The sequence below is a fragment of the Geospiza fortis genome, unplaced genomic scaffold, assembly GCF_000277835.1.
Source record: "Geospiza fortis unplaced genomic scaffold, GeoFor_1.0 scaffold27, whole genome shotgun sequence".
Classification (NCBI taxonomy): domain Eukaryota; kingdom Metazoa; phylum Chordata; class Aves; order Passeriformes; family Thraupidae; genus Geospiza; species Geospiza fortis.
This window is the reverse complement of record NW_005054329.1, coordinates 1008761-1031846: the sequence shown is the minus strand read 5'-3', so window position 1 is coordinate 1031846 and position 23086 is coordinate 1008761. Positions and strand designations below refer to the sequence as shown.

The window sequence follows — 23086 nt, the reverse complement described above, 5'->3', positions numbered from 1 at the left end:
AGTTGTTAATTCCCAGAATGTAGCTACAAGCAATGACTTCAGCAGTTCTGGCAAGATGATCAATTTAAGCACTAACAGGGATTCCCATCTCTGGATGTTTGAACCAGTCCTGCTGCATGGTGGGCGTTTGCCATGGAGATCTGCCTGGCCTGGGGTAATTGCTCTAATCAAAATGTCAGGAGCAAACCCCAGTGCAGCATCACAAACTGTAGTTAGTGAGATACTCGCAGTGCCTCTGGTCATGGCCCTGCAGCCCTGGCTGCTGTGGTCACAACTGGGTGCTCTCTCTTTCCACTTTAATTCCCTGCATTTACCATCCCAAACCCCACAGTGTGTCCTTTTCATTCCTTTCCTTTTGCACATGAGCACTTAACTAAACCTGGAATGAAAAGTTAATGGGAATTGGAAAGCCCCTCTCAACCTCCCTGGCATTATTGATGTGTGTATTGAGATCTTGGAGACCCTGTTTAACCCTTGCTTTTCTGTGTTTTCCCTAATGCCCCCATTAGTGCTCTCCCTGGAACAGTCTGTGCTGGGTTCTCCAGTTTGTTTTAGCTGATTGAGAGCAGTTTGCTATCAGTCCTACTTGGGGAGTAGAGTCTCTAATTAGACTGTGTAATTTTTCTCCTACTGAGTTGCCTACTACTGTCATAACAGTAATGAAGTAACTGTGACATTTCACCTTTTGCCTTCAAAAATCTTCCAAACGCTCTTGCCCAGTGCTGGGGTTCTTTGGGATCCTGTCAGGAGACTCTTCACCCTCAGGTCTGTGGGTTTGTGAGGAGTAACTTAGTGTTACTCTTGATAGTAGTGGTGAGGAGTGAGGAAGAAACATAGGTTTCTTCCCCACGTTCTTTAAAAGACAGGTGTATGTTTTAAAGCCAGAGTGGTTTAACTTGGTGTGTTCTGCATTGCTCAGCACTTGGATGTGTGTTTTTGCTGAGACCCCCTGGCTGCAGCCCCTTCCTGCAGTGCCCCTGGCAATCCAGCCCAAACAGAACTGCTTCTGTGTCACCAAATCACTAGTAATGCATCAATCCTGGTTCCTCACTGTGGGCTAAGAGATTGGAGGATTTGGTCTTGGCTCTCTCCAATCCTGCTGGGAGCTCACTGTGGGTCAGAAAGAGCCAGAGTTCTCCAGACACTTCCACTGCACAGGTAATGAGCAACAGACCATTAAACATCAAATATCCCCTTAATGTGCAGTGAGAAGCATCAGCTTCACCTGGCCTGGGATGAAGCTGAGAGGAAAAGGAGCACATTGATGAACACTTTCAGTAGTTTTGTTCTCATATCTGCCTGGGATACTCTTTTCTAAATAGCAGATTTCTGGCAGGAGATACATTTGTTTTGAGGTTGTTTAGGGGTTTTTTACAAGATTAAGTACATTGCTCATGCTTACAAGATTCTTCATCTTCTAAGCAGCTAAATGTTCAAAGATAGATGGTTGTATATGAGAGGGTTTCAGAGTTGTCTTAGAGCCAGCTGAGTTCTTGCTGATGGGCTGGTGGTCTGAGCATCCTATTTCTTGGGGTTTTTTCTTGGGAACCCTGGCAGAGCCTGGCACCAGCCCTACAGGGGCTGCAGAGCTGTTGGGGTCTCGGAGCAGCCTGGGCTGGGGAGCAGCAGCATCCTTTGCTCTGCTCACTGGCAGAGAACAGAATTGGCTCTCGCAAACTGGCAGCACCAAGGGCTCTCAAATCCTTTGTGTTTCTGAAACATTTTCTGGTTTTTTCTTTCCAGATGGCAGCTCTGCAAAGTCCCTTCTATGGAGATAAAATGAACCTGTTTTCTCTTTGCCAAAAAATAGAGCAATGTGACTACCCACCTCTTCCAGCTGAACATTATTCTGAAAAGGTAAATGTGGTTGGAGGGGAGCGGGGAGGTGCAGTGAAGTTTCTCCAGGCACAGGGAAAGGGAGCCCAGGAGAATCCCCCACATCTAGGGAAGAACAGGGGATGGCCAGGGGGTCCTGGATACTTGGCTGAGCAAATTACTTTTGTGGTGTCTGAATACTGATGAGCTAAATCAAAACAAAAAAGATTTCTTAATGTGGGGGATATTGTGAAACTGAAAGTCTATGGTGCTGGCAGAAACCAGGAGTGAGCTGTGGGAAAGCCCTCTCCTCGTTTCCTTTCCCATGAAACATTTCATAAAAGAGCACTGATATGTTTATGTTTGTTTATGAAGTCTTCAGTGTGTGACAAAGTGGGGAAGGATTCATTTTAAGAAAAAAAGAAAAGCCATTCAGTTTAATGCAATATGCACCTGTACAGCAGCTGTCCAGGTTTGTGTGTCTGGACATGAGGGATGGGCAGCAGCATCTGAAGCAGTGCATAAACCCAGTGTCCCAGTTCCTGCTAGCCCAGCTGCAGACACGTGTGCTGGGTTTCCTCAGGGCCTCTTGAGATGAGCTTGACTTTTTTCTGCCTCACCTAGACAAAGCAGCTGGATTTCCTTAACCTCCTCATTTCTTACAGTGCCTTCTGTTTGAAAGGAAATGGCTAATGGCATTCTGAATGTTCACTACATCCTATGGGGTTTTTCTTTTGTTTCACTCTACCTCAGCATCCTGAGGAGGAGGCAGGAAGCCGGGAAGTACCGAGCACAGCCTGGCCTCCGCCCTGGGAGGGACCCTGCACCAACTTCACTTTTTGCTTTATTTTTCCTTGCCAAGTAACTCGTGCAAAACGGTGCTTTGAGAACTAGGCTGTAGAAGTGAATTTTACCATTTTTTTGCCCCAAGCTCCGTAGCAGCGCCCGGCTCCATGCATCCCTTTGCTGTGCTGCTGCAGCTTGCATTTCAGGATATGCCTGTTGGCAGCAGGAATTAGTGTAAGTTGACAGATGTGTTTCCTGTCTTTACAATTACTGTCTGTTTGCTTCCCTCTGGCAGTGCTAAAGAGTGTGTGGAGTGCAGTGATACAGTCAGGGTGAGAAGGATGGTTTAGAGCTCAAAGGCGCCGGGTCCCAGAGAACTGCAGATGGTTCATGCACTATTAACAGGATGCTGGGGAGGCTGTGCCTGTGGCTGCAGCTCCTCAGCTGCTGCTGGTGCTCACTGGAACAGCACAAACAGGGAATTAGAACAGGGCTCCAGCACCAACAGCATCCAGTGTGTACTTCCTTGGAACAAGAAAGAGGAATAAGGCAGTGTTTTTTAAGCTTTAGTTTCCTTTCAGGGATGTTCCTCTCTGTGGCTTTTTGTGCCTCACCAGTCCAGATTCCCCTGTGAGTAACTGCATGCTGCTGGAAGCAGGAGGAGCTGGGATCCAGCCAGGGTTGGTTTTCTATATTGGGAACAGATTTGCTGGTAACTGGAGATGCTGATCCAGGCTCAGCCCGTGTTCCTGTAGGTGCTGCTGAATGCCTGTGAGGACAGAACTGCCTGGGCTGTGTCTCAGTGCTGCAGGCACAGGGCAGCACAGCTCCTGTTTGCACAAATGGCACTGATAGCACAGGCCCTGGGCAGAGCTCTAGGAGCATTTTCAGTTGTTTGTGGGAGTTTTGTGGTCAGGGCTGATACATGTTCAGTCTTCAGGGTCTCAGGGTTGTGAAGGCTGCAATGTCCCTGCCCTGAGCTGGTCAAAGTCACCAGAGAATGGGCAGGGCCAGGCAGCAGGTCTGGGTTGGGAACAAGGGCTGACCTGGCTCCATCCAGAGCTGGAATCCTCGGGTATGTTCGTTAATGCAGCCGAGGCCGTGTGCTTGATAGCTCTATGGCCACGCTTTTAATTACCGGTAAAATAATTGGCACTGTGGCTACTGGGAGGATGTGAGAAGATCAGAGGCTCAAGGCTGTTTTTCCTGGTGCCTCAGGGGTACCAGCAGCTTTCAGTGTCTGTATAATTAAAAGCTACAATCTTTCATGTGCACAATAAAGAGGGCTGGGAGGTGGGGAGACTCCAGCCCTTCTGCATTTTATTTATTAGACATAATCAATGACCAGTTTCTCTTCCTCATAAAGGTTTTTTAGGAAGCGCCAAGGTCTCATAGCTGTGTCCAGTAGCTTAGGATCCACAAGTGCTGGTCAGATTCTTCATGCTGGAAGGCTGGAGTTTAGTGCTGGGTGCTGGGGGTGGTGCAGGAAGGGCAGCACAACTGCAGTTCCTGAGAACTCTGCTCCGGCTCCCCCTTTCCTCACTTCCCTTTCACTGGCAGGTCCCTCCTCACCTCCCACCTCAGTCACATCTTGGAAGTGATCTCGGGTTTCCTTCCTTCCTTTCTCTGTGTTCTGCTTGTGCCACAGTGCCTCCCTCTGTCCCACGCTCTCCCCAGCCCTGGGTGCACAGGCTGGGTCCTCCTTTGGGATGTAAAATATTCTGGAGTTGAGGAAGATTAAGTCTTTAGTGAAGATTTGGTGGAAAAGATTCTTCCTGGCTCTTCTGGAGGTGGGACACACAGACAGGAGACAGACACACACCTGGATTCTGCCCAGCAGCAGAGGTTCCCCTCTCCTGGCAGGGGAGCTCAGGCAGACGTTCCCACAGCCCTTCCAGGAGTCCAGAGGATTCACTCACGTGTGCCTGTTCTGCTGTCTTGCAGCTGCGGGAGCTGGTCAGCATGTGCATCTACCCCGACCCAGACCAGAGGCCTGACATCGGCTACGTGCACCAAATAGCCAAACAAATGCACGTGTGGACCTCGAGCACATGAGCCAGAGCCAGCACAGCTCAGTCTTACTTGAATTCTTTTTCTCAGCTGAAAGCGACTGGTGCCAGGTCACACAGGTGGGAGGTTGAGCACTCGCAGCAGAGGCTCCATCATTTGCAGGTTATTTGACAAGGACTCTTACAGGTGGTTGTGCTTTAACGTGAAGATTCTGTGAGGTATTGCAAGTGATTCTTTTTATTTTTTATTTTTAAGGCAAATAATGTTACGGATGTAGATCATTTAAGGGTCCTTTCTTAAAACTGTCGTGTGTAATCTAGGATAGCAGCTATTACCGAGGGCTCAGCGTTTGCCAGACCTTCTATCTTAACTGTAATGTGAAATATTGAAATAATTCCTTCAGTGAAATCACTTTATACTAATGTAAGGATTACCATAGATTTTGTGTAATTTGTGTAACTGTTACTTTGCCTCTTCTGCAAATGGTTAATAGCAAATTCAGTTTTTACTTGGTATATTTTAAAGCAGCCGTTTATGTTTTTATTAATTTCCTCCTCTTCAGACTTAGGAACTGGGAAGGGTTTGGGGGGTGGGAAACCCTTTTGTTTCATGATTTCTTTTTTTTTAATTGAAAACTTAAGAGTATTTTGCTGATGCATTTCTCTGTCAGAGATGAGTTAAACATGAGCCTGGGAAAAGAAGATAAACATGCCAAGCAAACCCCTACCAGCCTTGCTCCTGCTCCTTTCCCTCATTTTTCCCTTTTGGAATGGTTCTTCACCTCCAGGCTCCTGTTTAAAACCAGTGTTTAGCAAAGCCAACTCAGTTTTGGTGCAGAGACTTTTACATGTTCAATAGTACATCGGGTACTATCAGTGGAACTTCAGCAGTGTTTTAAACACTTGGAAAATTTAAAAAAAATAAATGAAATGCTTTGTGTATGGAATTCTGCATAGGATCAGCCCCTTCTCTCAAACTGTGAAAGCTCATTACAGAATGTGAATGTTTATAAAATCTCAACGTGATCTGAAGGAGTCATCGTCTTTAACTGCATGAAAATTGTCAACCAGCTAAATTCATTCATTGAATCAATGATTCGTTTCCTTACTGCCAATGGAAATACTCACTGCCTTAGGAACAGCCGTGGATTCACGTTCCAGTGTCTCCATTCCATGTGCCTGTCAGGAGCAGCAGGGCTGTGCTCCAGAGGAAACCCTTCAGCCCGTGCTGCTCCAGTGCCGCTGCCACGTGGGACAGGGGCTCGTGCCAATGTAGACATTTGTGTGAGACAGTTCAAATGCAGCCTGTGCCTGTTTTTTTTTTAAAGAAAGCTTACAATCTTTAACTTTTTTGAACTAAGATTAGGGTTAGGGGGTTACATACATATATATGCTTTTAGTGGATTTTTTTAACCTACTTTTCTTTACTTAAAGGAAAACTGCAGTGCCATCTTCAACTATTTCCTGTAAAATTTGGGAATGTTTGTATGGGGTACCAAGAAAAGCCATTAATTGCTGTGAATATGGTTGGTATCATTAATGGAAGGTGCCACTTACTGAGGCTTCTCAGCAGAAAGTTGAGGCTGCTGCTCTTGGGAGAGATGTGGGAAATTTAAATCAGCAGGAGAATGTCGTGGAGGCACCAAATTGCTCCCACCATTTCCATGCCAACCAGCTTGGTTATTTATACCAGCTCTTTTAGCACTTCCCAGAGTTTAGCCTGAACCTCTCTGGTTCCACTGCAGCTTTCCTTGGAGCCATGGCTTCCAGGGAAGCTCAGCTGAAATATGAGTATCTGGAGAAGTCTGGTCACTTTCTTGCTACATGAAATTTCATAGTGCTTATAAAGAAATGTATTTCAAAAGGTAATTTTTTGCAACTGTGCCTTTTTAGATAAATAAAAAAATTATTTCCAAAATAAACACCTTTGTTTAAAAAACCAAAAAAGTCCAGTATTAAAGGTCCAAGTGGACGTGAATAACAAGACAATCAGACTTGAAGTGATGCTGGATCTGCCCTGTATCTACAGCAAACAGGGAAGCAGTAACAGCACCATCCCCTGATCACCAGTGATACCCTACAGTGAGGTAGGAGAGCAGTGTCTGTCGGAGGGGGCAAGGGCAGCAATTCAGAACCACCAATGCTCACTGTTTTCTTACATTCTCTCAAAACTTATCACATTAGACTTCTGCAGAGCAGTTTTACTCCTGCTGTTTTGTTCCTGGAGTGAGGTAACAAAGCAGCTCCTTTTCTGCCCCCAGTGCCAGGTGGTGCCTGGAGGGGAGCACAGCTCTCACCTGCTCATTCCCCTTGGGGTCAGTCCCAGAGCCCTTCAGGGCTGCTCGAGCCTCACCTGCTCTAAAGGAGGAAGGGAGAAGCAGCAGCAACAGCACCAGGTACAGACACACAGAAAGTGGGCAGAGCCTCTTTATTCTGCACCAGCTGCTCTCTGAGCACCCACCAGGCTCAGGATGTGTCCATGGTTTGCACGGTCTCATCCACCACCTCGAGCTCCAGGTGTGCCACATTCTCTGTGAGAACAGCAGTTGTTCCTTTTTCACACTTGTACCTACCAAACCTAGTAAAGAAATGGGGGAAAATTAGTCTGGAAGATGGTACAGAAGAAAACTTGCATTTAAAATTTTAGAACTGATCAGCTTTAGACATTTCCTGTAAAAGTCCAAAGTAAAGAAGCTGTGCTTACTGCAAAATCTGTACTGACTGCAATAACTGACAGAGTTTCAGATAAACCAGCACTGCAGGAAACTGCTCACAAAAACACTGCCACGTAACTGGAAAGGTTGTTACTGAAATTAGTGGGCTCTCAAAGTGGGGAGGGACATTTGTGTTAAAAACCAAAGAACAAGCAATTTACTTATGTTTTGCAACTCCAGAATAATTCTACCAATGTATTTGCCTCTGTTCAGCTGCTGCTACAGCTGCTCCTCTGCATTGTTTAGTTGGAAGTTCTACAGACAGGGAACACTGACAGAACTGGGCATTACTGAAAACAGGCCTTGCAAGGCAGAGCAGGGACCCCACAAGAGCTTCAGCCCCACTCACCTGTCCCCCTTCCTGTTGGCCACGTCGTAGGGCCGCAGGAAATCCAGCTTGCTCTTGCTGATGACGCAGATGTCGATGTTGCTGCCGGAGCCCAGGTCGTTGTAGATGCCGGCCGCGATGGCGTCCCGCACCAGCTGCTTGGCCTCCTCCTCCTGGGAAGGGGAAAAAGCTGTCACTGCCCCAGCGCTGGCTTTTCCCAGGACTCTGCGTCCCTGTGCCTGTGGAGGCTGAGCTTGGAATAATAATAAATGATACACCAAACCCTCCAATCACCAGTACTGCAGTCAAAATGCTGAGATTGGTTACGTTTGTACCACTGAAGTGAAACAAAAGAGGAACTTTTGCTACATAATGGATCTAAGACACAGTTACTAGTTCGAAGGAACCTGAGAGCAACAGTGCCCATATTACACAACTGCAGTCAGGAGCATCTTTTACACAGAAACATTTCAAATTCATCAAAATATCCATTAGACTGTTACACCAGATCTGTAAGATCACATTCCCCCCTCACCACAGTCACATGCCTGGTGCTGCTGTGGAGGCCTGGGGAGCACTGATGGGACTGGCAGCCTCTCCAGCAGCACTGGCTCCCTCTGCAGCTCCCGGGCAGGGATGGGGCTATTCCAAACCAGCTGATGGACAAAGTACCACACTCAGCTCAGGGCCATCAGGAACCATCTGACAAGCCTCAGCTCCTGCTGTAACCCAGGCTGGGGAGCAGGAAGAAATGTCACAAACCAACTTTCCTGATGTATCATTTTAAATCGTGTCAAAGGACACGTTTTCACTGCCAGAGCCCCTCAGCCCAGCCCGGCACCCTTCCCATGGCACCACAGGCCTTGGAGAGCCCTGCCCAGCAAGGGCACATCCTGCACCCTCAGCTCCACTGAGCCTGTGCCCCTGTCACCTGCCAAAGGGTCAGAATGCAAGGAAATCAGATTGAGTCCATATAAACACATATATGGACATATGCATACATTATATACATACACAAATCTTTTCAGTAGCCTGGAAAGTACAAACCACAGAATGTGGACCCCTTACTTTCTCCCAGAGGTGTGTTACCTACTTGAAAACCAGAGCTGCCTGTTCCAGTACAGAACTATTAAGGCTGGCACACATCCATGGACACAGAGGTGTGGACTCATCCCCAGGTTGTGCAGCAGTGGCTGCTCAGCTCACCCAGCAGATCCTGCTGGAATGCTGAAGCTCCCAGGCTCCCTCCTCACTGCTTTGCTGCTATTTCACACCTTGGAATAATCTTCTGCCACCAGACACCAGGAACAAGAGATGGGGTCAATGCTGAATTTGATAAATGCAGCTTTTTCCAGTGTGCCTCATTTTCACAGCCTGTGTGTGCCAGCAGCAGTGCCAGGGGCTGCAGTGCCAGGGGCTGCAGTGCCAGGAGCCTCAGCCCCAAGTGCAGCTGCTCCAGCCCCGAGCGCAGCTCAAGGAGCCCAAAATCAGCTCTGCTGCTGCCTGCCTGCCCTGCACCCCCTGCCACCCCTCTGAACTACAGAAACAGCAGCAATTCTTACTTCACTCCCAGCTTCACAACTATTTCTCTTTATAAAAAATAATAAATTGAATTATGCTTCCTACCCAGCTGACTAGAACAATACAGCCATGCTGCAAAAATAATTCCTGTACCTTTCCTTCAGTGTTTTGGGCAATAAAATCCTGATAAGCAAGTAATTCTTCACTTAACTGACATAAGACTGTCAATAATTTGTTGCAGACAAAGGTTATTTTATTACTATAGTGAAAGTAAATAAGCCAAAGAAGTATGTGTACGTCTAAGAACTAAGTGGTAGCAAAAGCAGAGTAATTTTAAGCTATATGAGGGTTAAGTGTAAGAAAAGCAGCTTAGGAAAACTACAGCAGATAGGTGGAGTTTGTTCCACTCCTCCTTTTAATTGCATCCTTTCAAGTCAACACTGCAAACCTCAGAGATTCCTCTTAATTTAAATCTGATTTGCTTTAAAAATGTACTCTATCACATTATCAAAATAGTTCAAAAAATACCTAATAAAGTGCAGTTGGAAGCGCTGAGCTGTAACTGCACTGAGGCAGCCACTGCACAGAGAGCCCAGGCTGTAACCTCAGCTCCTTCACTGACACAGTGCAGCTCAGGCTGTGAACATGGAATAATTGTCATTAGAAAACCCCCCCTCAGTGCTGCTTCCTGCTCCTCTTCTGACAATTTACAAAGCTGAACAGAATAGCCACAAGAAAAACCCCAAGTATTCCTTACAGAGATCCTGCATGGACTTCAGCAAGGACTGCTACTTACAGTCACAAAATAAGGGGTTAGCAGGAAAGTGCTGACACAGTCTCAAGTACAGGGCCCTCAATGAGTCACTATAATAATTAATCTTAAAAAACCCTAAAAGTTCAGAGTATATAAAAGGAGCACTTCGTGCTTTATGGTTGCAAAGACCAAGCTAACTGGGAATATCCTCCTCTGGGGCCCCCAGTGCTCCTTAAATGAGATTACAGCCGAGTGATGGAGTGCATGGCGAGGCCGCGGTGACAAGCAGCACTTTATGGGGCGATCTGTCTGTCCCCATCCCAGAGCCCACAATGTGTCCCCTGGCTCCAATGTGCAGCTCCATTTACCCGCGCCTGACAAACGGCAGCGCTTGGCGGCGGCGCTGCAATGGTCAGCACTGAGCTGTGGGACACAGCTTCATTACACTGACCACAGCATTGCAGGGACTGCCAAGGGCTGCCTGAGGAACAGGGCAGCAAAGGCTAAAATAAATAACTCAGCACAGAAGGCTCATCTGAAACGCTGTTTGATAAATTATTTATAACGCAGACAATTGTCTGCATTTAATATTGGCGCTACTGGTAGCATCTTTAAAAGATGATTTATGTGTTGTAATGCCATTAAGCTTTATATGGGCCCACTGCTGGCTATAAAGTCTGCTGAGATTTAGAGAATGAGTTTTAAACTGTCACTGCAACATCACAGTAGATAGAGGCTGTATTAAATCTTTACTTTAAACCTGTTATCTGGAGAGTTGCCGTTTGCAGACACTCAGAGCTGATGGATTGCCTCTCACAGCTGCTGTGCCACGAGTCCCAAACAGCACCAAGGAGCAACTTTTACACATTATTCTTGTATATGACTTGGATCAACTTTCTCTTCTCACTTGAGCAATTTCCAAATTTCAAGTGCTACTGAAGGAAAAAAAGAGACTTTCCTACAGGAGATGAGGCTACTTCTACATTGTATTAATACTGCCTTCACTAATAACCTGTAAACAAGTTTATCATTATGCTCCAGCAGCAAAAGGGAGCAGCTGGAATGGCTTTGTGAACACTACTTCCTCACATTTTGTAACCTCACAAGCAAGTTAAACAGGAGATGTCTTTTCCAGATTTTAAAAGTTTAGAAATTCCTGATTTTTTCTCTTACCAAAATAAAACTAATCCCTTCTGCTGGTTACGAGGATTCTGTTAGAGATGCAATACATTGTGCAGTTCTCCAGAGCAATTCTTAGAAAGATTTGAAATGCAATGCACAATCAGTACAATATCAACATAAACAAGTATTTTTGTAAGAATAAACAAATGCAAATACTTACCACAATAGTCTTTTACAACGAGATTTTTTCAAATACTATCTTATAAAAAGTTGATACTACTTAAAATGAGAATCCCCAAGACTTATGTGGGAAGAGAAGGGAAGAAAAAAAATCAGAAGCTTCAGGAAGGACAATGGCAACAAAAAATAAATCAATAAAGGAGTGTTGGGAATTTGGGGGTAGAAAGCAATACCTCTTGAAGGACATAGGCACCTAGAGGAGCATAATTAGAGTCTGGACGAGAATCAGCAGTGTACAGGGAGTGAGGGGCTGGGGTGGAGATCAGTCTGTACCTGGAAGAGATGCTGAAGTCTGCTCTTAGTCCAAAGAGAACAAACCTGAGAAGCAAAGGACTTTCTGTTTCTTGTAAGGGAAGGCTGGAAGGCTCCAGCAGCAAGAACAGATTTGGTTTGGCTGTCAGGAAAGGGGCTGGAATGTGTCCTTTAAACCACTCAGGTTTAACAAGTCTCCCCCCCAAAAAAGAGCATTTCCAGTGCTGCCTTAGAACAAGGAATGACCCAACTTGTCTCTTTTTTAAAATTTTTAAAATTAGACCTATGTGTTTTATGTTTGGATTCATTGTGACTGACGTGTCACTAAATGTTTATTTTTCTAACCATCTTCTGCTAAGAACTTTCAAATCAACTGCTCAGTAGTCGCTGGTAATTATTCTCAGAGATAACAGTTTTCTCCCGTTCTGAGGAAGCTGCCTGTGAGCGCAGGCTCATCCCCACCCCCTCTCTGATATCATACACCACCAGTATAATAAACCACGTTAATATTTCATACCAGGGTGAAATATGCTGGAGTATCAATTCAACATCTGCTGTCTTTAGGGTACTGGCGTCCCGCAGAGACACTTTCAATTTGTAATTGAGTTCTATACTGAATTAATCAGCAGTTTATCTTTTTTAGTAAAATAATGTCTTCCCCACTAACCTGGATTTACATTAACAATTTATGCCAAATTACCTGCCAAGACAAGAAACTTATATGATTCGGAACTACTATTCAATAACATTAGCTGCTGTATGTCATTACCTACACGGGGATTAGTACAATCCATATTTCCGATGGCACAGAATTAAATTACAAGCTCTTCTCACAACTATGGGATTTCTTTTAACACTATTCCCATTCTCTGAACTAAGAATGATTACAAAAACTCATTCAATCCATCACTTAGTAAAGTTCATGGGATTTTAGGGAACTGATTCTCAAAATTGGAACTGGCTTAACAGCACCAGAGCTGCAAATCCTGCCAGGCTGCAGCTCCTCCTCTGGCCCCTCTGTGCTGCTCTGCAGTAACACACCGACCCTCAGCCACTCAGATATGCAAATCCTGCAAAAGACTACGGTTAAAGTTCCTTTTTGTTACTGCATATAAAAAAATTAATATCAAGCAGTAACACGTCTGGCTTCAAATAAAGCAAACTCTGCCCATCTGACCATTGCTTTACCTCTGACAAAAGGATGTAAGGGAATGAAGGTCAACGTTTTATTTGGAAAAGAAGCCTTGGGCCCTCCGGTAATATATCCTTCCTAACACACCAAAATGCTCCATAAAGGCCAGGCTGGCTCCCACCTCCTCCTCCTCCCTCATAGCAATTGCCCTCAGCCCCGCCACCCTCGCCGCGGGAGCAGCACTCGGGCTGCGTGCCATGTGAAATATCTTCCAGTACATTTTGCCTGTGTTCTGCAGTTATGGGAGATATACAAACTGGAACAATTTAAACTGGAACACCTGCTCCTGAGAAATGCATCAAAAATAATTACCTGTCCTCCCCCTACCCTGCGCAGTGAAATGATCCCTTAACACAGAGCCCTGCTTCTGGCCAGCTTGTCTACATTATTACGGACAAAGTTTAACTGTTACTTTCATAAAGGTGAAGAAATTGTTGCTCTTTGACATGCAGCAAGGCCCAATTTACACAAAGGTAACATTTATTTCCCTTGATACAGTCTGCAATCAGCAAACTGCAAGGCAGCACTGCTGGGTATCTCTGGGATCTCAGACTGGTGCTGCTGGCAGTGTCCCACCGACTTCAGCACACAAACCAGGCTTTCACTCCTTCAGAAAGCACCCCACAAAACACCTCTCCTGCAATCCCACCATGCCAGAGCATACCTAGCTGGCATATTCCAAATCAGCCCAGATTTCCTGTTTAACACTAGTTCCACAAAGGAAATCGATCCAGTTCTGTGAAAGATGATGAAAACAGTACAAACTGTCCAACGTGTCAGGCAGAAACCAGGCTGCCACAGGATAATTGTGATCTAACCTAAGAATAAGAAACAGGTATGATAAGCCTTTATTTTCTGGCTGACTGTATGCACTAAGACCTGATATTTACCCATGGAAATCCCTGTCTCCAGGAGACACGAACACAGCTATGTCAGGAAAGCTGAAAACTGCAGTGCCACAAGCTCTGGCAGCAAGGAGTGAAGATATGCCACTAACAGCCTCAGTTGCTGTCACTAGATAATGAAATACACAGGTACAGAAACACAAAGTCCTGATTTTTGCTCACCAAGTCAGATTTCGTCTCATCCCCCCTCCCCCCATTTACTTAATTCCGTGTTTGACACCAACAGGGGTTCAAGTATCTCAGGCAGGCTCTCCAGCCTAACTCCCATAGTCTGGCTTGATCTCCATTGTCTGCTGCCGGAGTGGAGCCCGCAAACCTCCCAGCAAGTGGTGACCATCCTGCAGAGTCATTAAAGCAGCAGTGTCAGCTGCGGGATCAGCGCGCCTGCCACACCTGAGCCCAGAGCTGATCACCATCGCTAATGAACCGGGCTCATCTGCAGCCTGTCACTGCTCCCACCCTGTCACACACGGCACCAGGGCCGCGGAGACAACTACTGCTGCAGATTAGAGACTTGTGACAGATCCCAAAAATAGCTCAGCATTGTTGTCACTAGTTAATAAACAAAAATAATTCTACCATATTGAGGGACAGTAGGAAATGTGAGCACAGGAACATTCGAAGGATCTACGTGTCAGCTGCTTAAAAATGGAAGAAAGTTACATGCTTTCATATTTTGTAGTGTGCCTGATGCATTTTTTAACTGAAATTAGAGGTGCACAGCAAAAGCTGCATTAAGCTACTTTGCATTTCAATACTGCAAAGATCCCAGAGCACATGGAGCGTCCTGAGGGAAGCTCTCAGTTCCTCAGCTACTATTAGGGGCTACTCAGAAGTGCCTCAAAAACCACTCCTCTCAAACCTGCCTGCCAAACTGCCCACCAGATGGCTCACAGCCCCTGCAGGTCCCACCCAAACAGGTGAGCCAAAGCCCCCACTGCAGAGTGGTCACTGAGGCACACCAGGAGACAGCAAGCTGCAGCTTTTGGGACAGCACAGCTGCTGCAGCACCGAGAGGTCTGTGCTCCATGTGGAACACCCTCAGAACAGTTCTCTCTTATTCATCTTTCTTACCCTCCAGGGTATTTTTGTTTTTATTCAGTACCACTTGATTTCCTGCCACACTTAAGAAATGGTACAATAAATGACTGTACGTATAATCTCACACCTTTGTGGTGATCTATCCTAGAAATAATTACTATCTGACAGACTGTCTCTTATCTCCTGTCTTCCACCTGTTCTGCTCCTAACTTGCTACTCCAAGATTTAGTTTCTTTTCTTTGCAAAAGTTGTATTCTGAAGCTTCTGATTCTCTTCCTTTTGGACCCTCTTTTTATTAAACCTGGTTGCTTTGATGAAATACAGAAAAGAAATGAAGTTACAAGCAGCCTTTCCTTGCTTAAACAAGAAGTCTACAACGTAGCCCCACTGAGCATCAAGTAATTCTACAGACAAAATGCTTCTACTTTTCAAACACCAGAAATCAAATACCAGAAGAAAATATATCCCCCTCCACATCTCCTGAGGAATTCAACCACCACAAGATAGATAAATGCAGAATTCCGGCATTTAATACTGTAGACTTTTTTTCCCAGCTCACAATGCTTTCCATATCCACTGACTCAAAGTACTTCTTTGCTATTGTTTAACACCAGAAGGCACAAATGCATTTACAAAATGACTGTAAGGTTTAAACCAGTGGCAACTCTATTGGAAAAAAAATTGGCTCCAATGAAAGATCTAAGCTGGAAACACTCCATTAGATGTGCTGTTCTTCCACTTACGTTTTTTAAAGCAGATCTATAGCTGCCCACATGACAGATTAATATTGTTCCACAGTAGTTAGGTGCTTGGCATTACATTTTTGAAGCATCTAGAGGCCTTCAGGGCTGAAAGTGTTCCCATCCTCAGCGATCTATAATGGTTCCTCTAGAGGCCAGCACTCCTTCCCCACAAACAAACCCTGCCTCCATAAATCAGGCTGCACGAGTGGCACTCGGGGACGTCACCATCCATCTCCAGAGCTCCCCTGAAGGATGGGGGGTAAAGATCCTGTCCCAGCACTGCAGCCAGGGAAAGGACCATCACAGCTGGCACTGACAAAGCATGTGCTACTTAAATCTGAAGACACACTAAGTCCATGGAAAAAAACACATCCTGCTGGTGTTAGCATGCCTCAGGCACTGGGAGAAGCTTCAGCAACTCATCTTCAAAAGGCAGAGAGCCAGGGCTCTAGAAACCTGCAAAAATTGGCTAAGCCTGCAGTCTTTTTTTATTTTTTTTATTTTTTTATTTTTTTTAGTTGAACATCTTCAAAGTCTACGATTCTAACTGTAGGGCACAGCAGCTGCCACTGCAGATTTGATCCTCTCAGCTTTTGGCAGCTCTCAACTTGAAATTCTAGCAAAAGAATTTTTCAAGTTGCTATTATTGCCTGTCATGGATTTATAAATATTGTGCACTATCTGCTGTGGCATGGCTCTCCTGGGACACCAGTGCATGCCAAAAGCATAACAGAATGAAAAACAGTTCCTATTCTTCAAATAAATGCTAATTTTTTTTTAACTGTGCTCACACGATGCGTTTGGTGATCAGCTTCAATAGTACAGAATATATATCAGAGGCAAAAAAGCTGATTGTCTTTTCCAGTAGTATTCAGCTGCTACTTTCATTAAGCTTGTTTAATTACATTCCAGATGCTAATTTGCAAGTTGATACCAGAGGGTGCAGGACAGTTTGCCTTTGAATCATTTTTCTGTGATGTGATGGTCTTGAAGCACACCACTACCCTCCAGTAGCCCTAGCAAGCTATTCTGACAATTAGTGCAAAAGAAAGGAGCATTGATCTTGACAGAAAAATAATAATTTTCTACCAATTTTATTAAATGAGTCTCCACCAATTTTATCTTCATTGCTATTTTGTAGCCAGTTTTATGTAAAATATACATAGCATATTTCAGATTTAATCTGGATTCATTTCAATAGAAATATTTATTTTATTAATTCATTGAAAAAAAAAATCCCACATCTGACTTAGAATGTAAATACAAACTCACAGCCATAACAGAATATGAGGAAGTGTTTAAGAGTACCATTGAACTTTATCACATGAAACTTTGCTGGTTGGTTAATACAATTCCTGAACTGTTATTAGATAACAGATTATCCAGGAAAACCAAAGGAAGGGTTAAGGTGCATGCAAGTCTCAAAGACCTAAATATCTATTTCAACAAATTGGTAGGCTGCATTTCTACATGCTTGTTATAAGTGACTATCTGCTGCCACTTATGGTTGTGTGTGAAGACAGTTTAATGAGGATGACCTTTCTAAATAGGAAAATTTAGAGATTTACCAGTTTTTGGTGCCTTTTTCGGTTGCTCTTACACAAGAAATGACTTAAAATCTAAGCTTGAAAGCTAGCTGAGAATAAATGAAAACTTTAGTTCCACAGCACAGCCCTTTGCCATTTGTACCTTGGAAAGAGGAGTGCTGTGCTGGAGCTGCTGCTTCCAGGGATTTGCAGTCCGTGTTTGCAGTGGATGGCACACATGCCAAGTGCACAGTCACACAGGAGGCTGCACAAGGAGACCCTCATTCCTGCAGCAGCACGAGGGGAGAGGGAAAAACAGTCTTCCTCTCTCTCTCTCTCGTGGCTCTATCAGCCATCTGGTGTGAGGATCCTTCCCAGAGACACTTGGGAGCCCGTTAAACATATTCCAGTATTTCTGATAACAATTGTAAATATACTTGAAGCCAGAAGTCCAGCATCTTCAGATGCTGCCCAAATCACAGCAACCCTGATCCCACTGTTGTCCCTAACTTTGCACACCCACAACTCTTGCTTAGGTACTGACAGGAGAGGGGCCAGGGATAGCTGGAAAACTGCTTTTTACTAATGCTGAAGCAATTAACTAATGGCAAACTTCTCAAAACAAGGTGGGGCAGTTGACTGCTTTTTAAAAAATCTGCTGGCATTGCACACTGTTATTTGTCAGGAGACGTACCAAGGTACAAGAGATCATCTCACATTTTAAACTTCATTTACCACCTTTGTAGAGAAGAACTGTGGATTTATAGGATCATCACTGACCCACAGCAGCTGCATTACAAAAATGAGGAGCATCTGAAGACTTTTAGATGCATGCTGTTTTCAAGACTGAGAGAGAAGGACAGAGGGACAGAAAAACAAAAATACTGACTGTGCAGGGGCTGGTAAATTGCTGAAGTAAACTATAACCAGTAAGCTGTATGTTTTTAAACCCTTCACCTACATTCAAATCACACATTTTCCCATACATATATACAGCTTCTTGTAAATTCATTTATTTTACCCATCAATTTTTACAGCTTTGCAGAAAGCTGACATTAGTACATTTCAAGTACAGCAAAACTACAGCATATTTACCTTTTTTAGAGTTTCAAACCTCCTAAATTCTTATGATGATGAGGATTGCTGAGAGAAGAAAGACTGAGGTTTAAAAACCCAGGACTTACCTCCATGTCGGGTTTGTATTTATCTTCAAACACTGCCATGGCCGCGAGCGATCCAGAACCTGTGGTGACAACACCAGGACAGCCCTTCAGCTGGTGCATTTAGGTATGGCAATTTTTTAGAGAAAAATACAGTACATCTCATCAGCACAAACAAACCAAGCCCACCACAGCTTCCTCTGCACTGTACAGTGTCTACACTAAGTGAGAACCCAATTTAATCCTGGGGGTACAGCTTTGGGCACAGATTCAGCACAGGCCCATGCTGACAGCTTTTCCTCCTTACCATCTTGAACGTAAGGTACAAAAATGGGGTTAGAAACAGAGAGTTAGGGGAATGCCAGTTTGCAGTCCCTACTCCTCCATCCCTCCTGCCCCAGGTCCGTGCCTGCCCCTCTTTGAGGGGTGCTGGAGAGAGGAGATGGCTCCAGGCCTGGGGATGAGCAGCCCAGCAGCGGAACAGGGCAGGGGGCTGCTGCCACCAGCAGATTGCCCCTGCAGTTAAACAGTTAATTGTGCTCCTGCTCTGTGCCATTATTTTTACAATAATGAGCAATAACAGCTGAACAAAGTGCCAGAGACACAGCCATGAGTTTAACGTTTCTCTCCAGAAAGGACCAAGTACAAGTGCAGTGATGGAACAGGAGCCATCTCTGCCCAAAGCACTGTGACTGCAGGGTTATAAATGTGCTTTTTGTCACATTTATACACAAAAAGCAGGATGGTGCTATTTGAAACTGTAAACTTGCTTTGTTCAGAAATAGTGAGCCTTCAGGAAGATTTTCTTGTCTGTCGGTGGCCCTACCCATATTTCAGAGAGCACTACTTTTGGGGAGTGAATAAAGTTACCTGCAATTTTTTACTCCAATTAGAAGATTTTTTGGCATTTATTACTTTTTAACTTGTTTTGCATAGTGCTATCTGTTTAGCTGGGTCACAGAGAAAGCCGTATTTCCTATTTAAAATGATTTGTGTATATCGCTTGACCACCTCAATGGTTTAGTGAAAGCAAAAGGCAGCGATTAAACAGTTTCAAATGAGGTGTCCTGCTGATTTTATCAAGTCTGCTGAATGTATAATGAAAAAGGAGAAGCTGACAGTGACACTGTTGAGAAAATACAGACTACCTTAGCTGAACCATTTAAGGAGGTCCAATTATAGATCAAATTTAAAGGGTTGAAACAGCAGATTTACAGACACAAATCAATGAACATGGTAATCCTGATGAATATGACAGATACTCCTGTTACCGAATATTGCTGTGGTTGAGGATCATTACCTTTACAGTACCAAATACATCACATCTAAAAGCAGTAGGACACTCTAAGTATGCACTTGTATTGCAGGCAATGACTATTCATTTACACCTTGGAGCAATACACAACTCCATTTTTTAAATGCTGAAACTGAGAATAAAGAAGATTTTAAAGCAACTAATAGCAAAACTGAACTGCTGATGCAAACAGCTGATATCACAGAACAAATCACAAATAAAAGGAATTTTACTGACCCTTCAAACAAGGTCAAAATAAAGCATGTGCCAAAACAAATAAAGGAACATGAACAATAAAATAATAATTCTTCTGGAATTATACAGGAATATTTCTAATGAGAGGGGAAAAAAAATCTGGGCTATGGTCTCAAACCAAGCCCACGTTCTTGCTATTCCCAAATGAAGGCTGACCATGAGCTGAGTGGGAAGCCTCAAAGCTGGGAAACAACCCTGTTCTTGGGGAAAGGTTCACAAAATCAGAGTACAAAGACTAGAAAAAGTGCAAAAAAAAGAAAGTATAAAATATAATATCTGACCAAAATTACTACATTAGCTATTTAGTTGAGGAAAAGTGATCTTAATTTCTTAAAACTTCTAATGACAAATAAAAAATTATCGATAACGCAATTGCATACATGGCTCATGCTGAATTCCTCCAGCTCCTTTTAAGAAGTTCCCAAAAGAACTATGGGCAGGAAACCAGTAACTTAAAAACGAAAAACAGAAAAAGGAAATAGGCTGGGGAAATTTTATGTTACAGTACACAAAATCCTTTATACATAAAGAATTATACTTAATTATTTATCTCACTATGTTACCGCGACACAAATAAATGCCAAATCTACTATCAACCTTAAATAAATAAATCCAGACAGTCCTATAATGTAAATTTTCAAAGAGTTGTTTAAAATCTTAACTTAATTAAACCTACATGTAGACATTTACATCTGAAAACCAAGATCCTAAGGAGGTTCTAGCAGAACAGGAAGCTGAATAGACTTGCTTCATTTTTTCTCTAGTGCTTATAAATCCTAAACAAGCATACATTTAAAATTTCCCTTAGCAAAAGCCTCCCAGCACAGCTAAGCATCCCTGTCCCATCCCACTGCCCCCAGCTCCCTGTCCCTGTCCCACCCCACTGCCTTCCAAACAGCCCCACAATGTTCCAGCCTCTCCAGCTGCCTCCTGAAAGCTGCATTGTGACAGGAGAGTGGGCAATAAAACTGGGAACTTAAGTAAACATTGCAAGCACGGTTTTCTTATTGCAGCTCCTATAAAAACACAGAAAACTTGGATATTAAGGGTCTATGGAGAACTTGTTTGTGTGTGGGGAAACAGCTGCTCTCTTGTCCGTGCACTCAGTGCCCACCAATAATTCATTTTTAACAAGCATGCTTTGCCTTTATGCAGAAACAAGCTTCACAATTCCCAAACATAAAGTCTGGAGAAGGATAAAATCCAAACACAGCAAAACACCATCCATTAACTTGGGATGGATTCCCCACCTCATACACACGGTAACTGATTTGAGCCACTACCAGTTCAGATTCAGCAGCAGTTCAACCTCAAATCCATTAAAACCTCCAGGAAAGCTGTGTGATAATGTGTCATAAGGATAATTAGCAAAGTCATAATTTATTTGTATTATATAGCACTCAGGAAAAACCCCCTTCAGATCTTTAAAACCCACTATCTGCTAAGAATGCTCACACTTAACATTAAGTAAAAAATGCCATCTCAATTCCAAAGAATTTACTTTGCATGTGTTTTCAGTAACCTACTTCAGAACCAAATATTCAGGAAGCATTAATCTAATATCTACATACATAAAAATATTGACTGCAAACAAATGCTACAGAACTGTGGAAGCTGAACTACTCTGAGGCAAATGCTTTTCAGTATGAAGCAGGTAAGTTATGAAACGATAAGAGAATTTACTGTTCTCTTCTTTAAGTAACACCGGTCATTTCCTGATTTTTGCCAACCAAGGTGTTAAATTTTCTGCATGCAACTCTAATAAACTGACTTTAAAAATACCATCTGGTCTTCGCTCGAGCAGTTGTACCACTTCAGTATTGATTTTAAGTGAAAGATAATTACTGATACATAGCAAAAAAGTGCAGCTCACAATAATTTTCACAGCGAATTAAAACTGCAGGAGCTTTTCTAAAGTAGATGCACTGGATCTTTTCAACAGAACCTTCACTGAAGACAAGTTCTCATTGCCAGGTACAGTCCATCTCCTCACCCAAAGACCTGTTTGCTGCCACACCAGAGGATGTGCAGAGCTTGGAGAGCAACATCGAGCACTTGCTCATCCATCACTGCCAAGGCTCCCTGACAGGGCATTTATTCACACACACTCATTGCTATTCAATTTGCTGCTCATCCCAGGTAAGAATTCCGTGATCTCGGCAGCCCCTTGGACTGGGATCATTTTTCAGCGTGGCTCCTGGCTGGGGGCTGGCTCCCAGCAGTGGGAGTTCTTGCTCTGCAGCACGACACTGCCACTGCAATGAAGAGCTGATTTATGAATATGAAGCACCACTGGCACCAGGGGAGCAGCTCCAGCCACCAGAGACTCCTGAGCACTCCGCCTGCTTCCAAAAGCTCAACTACACACTTCACGTGCTTTAATTTTATGCACGCATTTCATTATAAGCCTTGGCCAGAAGCTTTCCTAGACAAGCCAAGCAATCAGACAATCTTGCATCGTTTGCTGAAATCCAATTTTGTCCTTTGTCAGCATAAACAGTTTAATTTGATGTTCTCACTCCTGAGTAAGCACTGTGTACCTTTTAAATCTCTCCTGCAAGGCAGGACACCACTGTCCATTCAGACAGACCAGCACGCCAAAATAAAACTGATCTTCTCACCCACCTTTCCTATTTAATTTCCAGAAGTTAATTGGCCATACACAACTTCCCTGATTTAATAAACTGCCTTTCCAACATTTGGGATAAAATACCCCAAAAAACAATAGATTAGTCTAAGTAAGACTGAAATACATTTTCAACTGTTACCTTAAACTTGACTTTCCATAGTTTTCCTGCTGTCTCAACTCCATCATTCACCTATATGCATTACCTAATTTTTTACTAAAACACATGCTGGTCACTGGAGGAAGTGTCAGTGCACCAGGGGTGGGAAGGTGAAGGACCCTGATGCTGAGAAGGGCTTTGTCTGACAACGTGGTCAAAAACAACGTGTGGGCACCACACACACCTGGTACTGCCCACAGCAAACCGAAGTTTAAGCTACACGGAACTTAACCCTCTGATATTCTACTGGCCCCTCGTTTGAACTTAAGCCTGCTACCGCGCTATTTTTGTGGGGGGAAAGAGGAGCTGCCAGCATTTCCTGACAGGCCACGTTGTAAAGCTTTTAAAACTAAGGCAGAAAAACCAGACTCTGTGGAGAGCAGAGCAGTTCCCACAGCCCGGTTCGGGCCGGTTCCCCGCAGCCCCATGGCCCTGTTCGGGCCAGTTCTGCAGCCCCACAGCCCCGTTTGGCCCAGTTCCCCGGCCCCGTTCGGGCCGGTGCCTCGCAGCCCCATGGCCCCTGTTCGGGCCGGTTCCATGGCCCCGTTCGGGCGGGTTCCGCGGCCCCGTTCGGGCCGGTTCCATAGCCCCGTTCGGGCGGGTTCCGCGGCCCCGTTCGGGCCGGTTCCATAGCCCCGTTCGG

The 23086-nt window shown here is 44.3% G+C and overlaps 2 protein-coding genes across 2 annotated transcripts in view; one reads left to right on the top strand and one right to left on the bottom strand.

Moving 5' to 3' along the window:
* The window catches only part of NEK6 (NIMA related kinase 6), a 58048-nt gene extending 51499 nt beyond the window's left edge, over nucleotides 1-6549 (top strand). Inside the window, exons 9-10 of the mRNA XM_005421234.3 lie at nucleotides 1744-1857; nucleotides 4546-6549. Coding sequence (XP_005421291.1) covers nucleotides 1744-1857; nucleotides 4546-4656 — 225 coding nt within the window. The 3' untranslated portion in view covers nucleotides 4657-6549. The remainder of the gene's footprint in view (nucleotides 1-1743; nucleotides 1858-4545) is intronic.
* Nucleotides 6550-7011: 462 nt separating this feature from the next.
* Nucleotides 7012-23086, bottom strand: part of PSMB7 (proteasome 20S subunit beta 7) — an 18233-nt gene continuing 2158 nt past the window's right edge. Inside the window, exons 4-6 of the mRNA XM_014307143.2 lie at nucleotides 18133-18191; nucleotides 7674-7825; nucleotides 7012-7188 (exon numbers count right to left, since the gene is read on the bottom strand). Coding sequence (XP_014162618.1) covers nucleotides 7077-7188; nucleotides 7674-7825; nucleotides 18133-18191 — 323 coding nt within the window. The 3' untranslated portion in view covers nucleotides 7012-7076. The remainder of the gene's footprint in view (nucleotides 7189-7673; nucleotides 7826-18132; nucleotides 18192-23086) is intronic.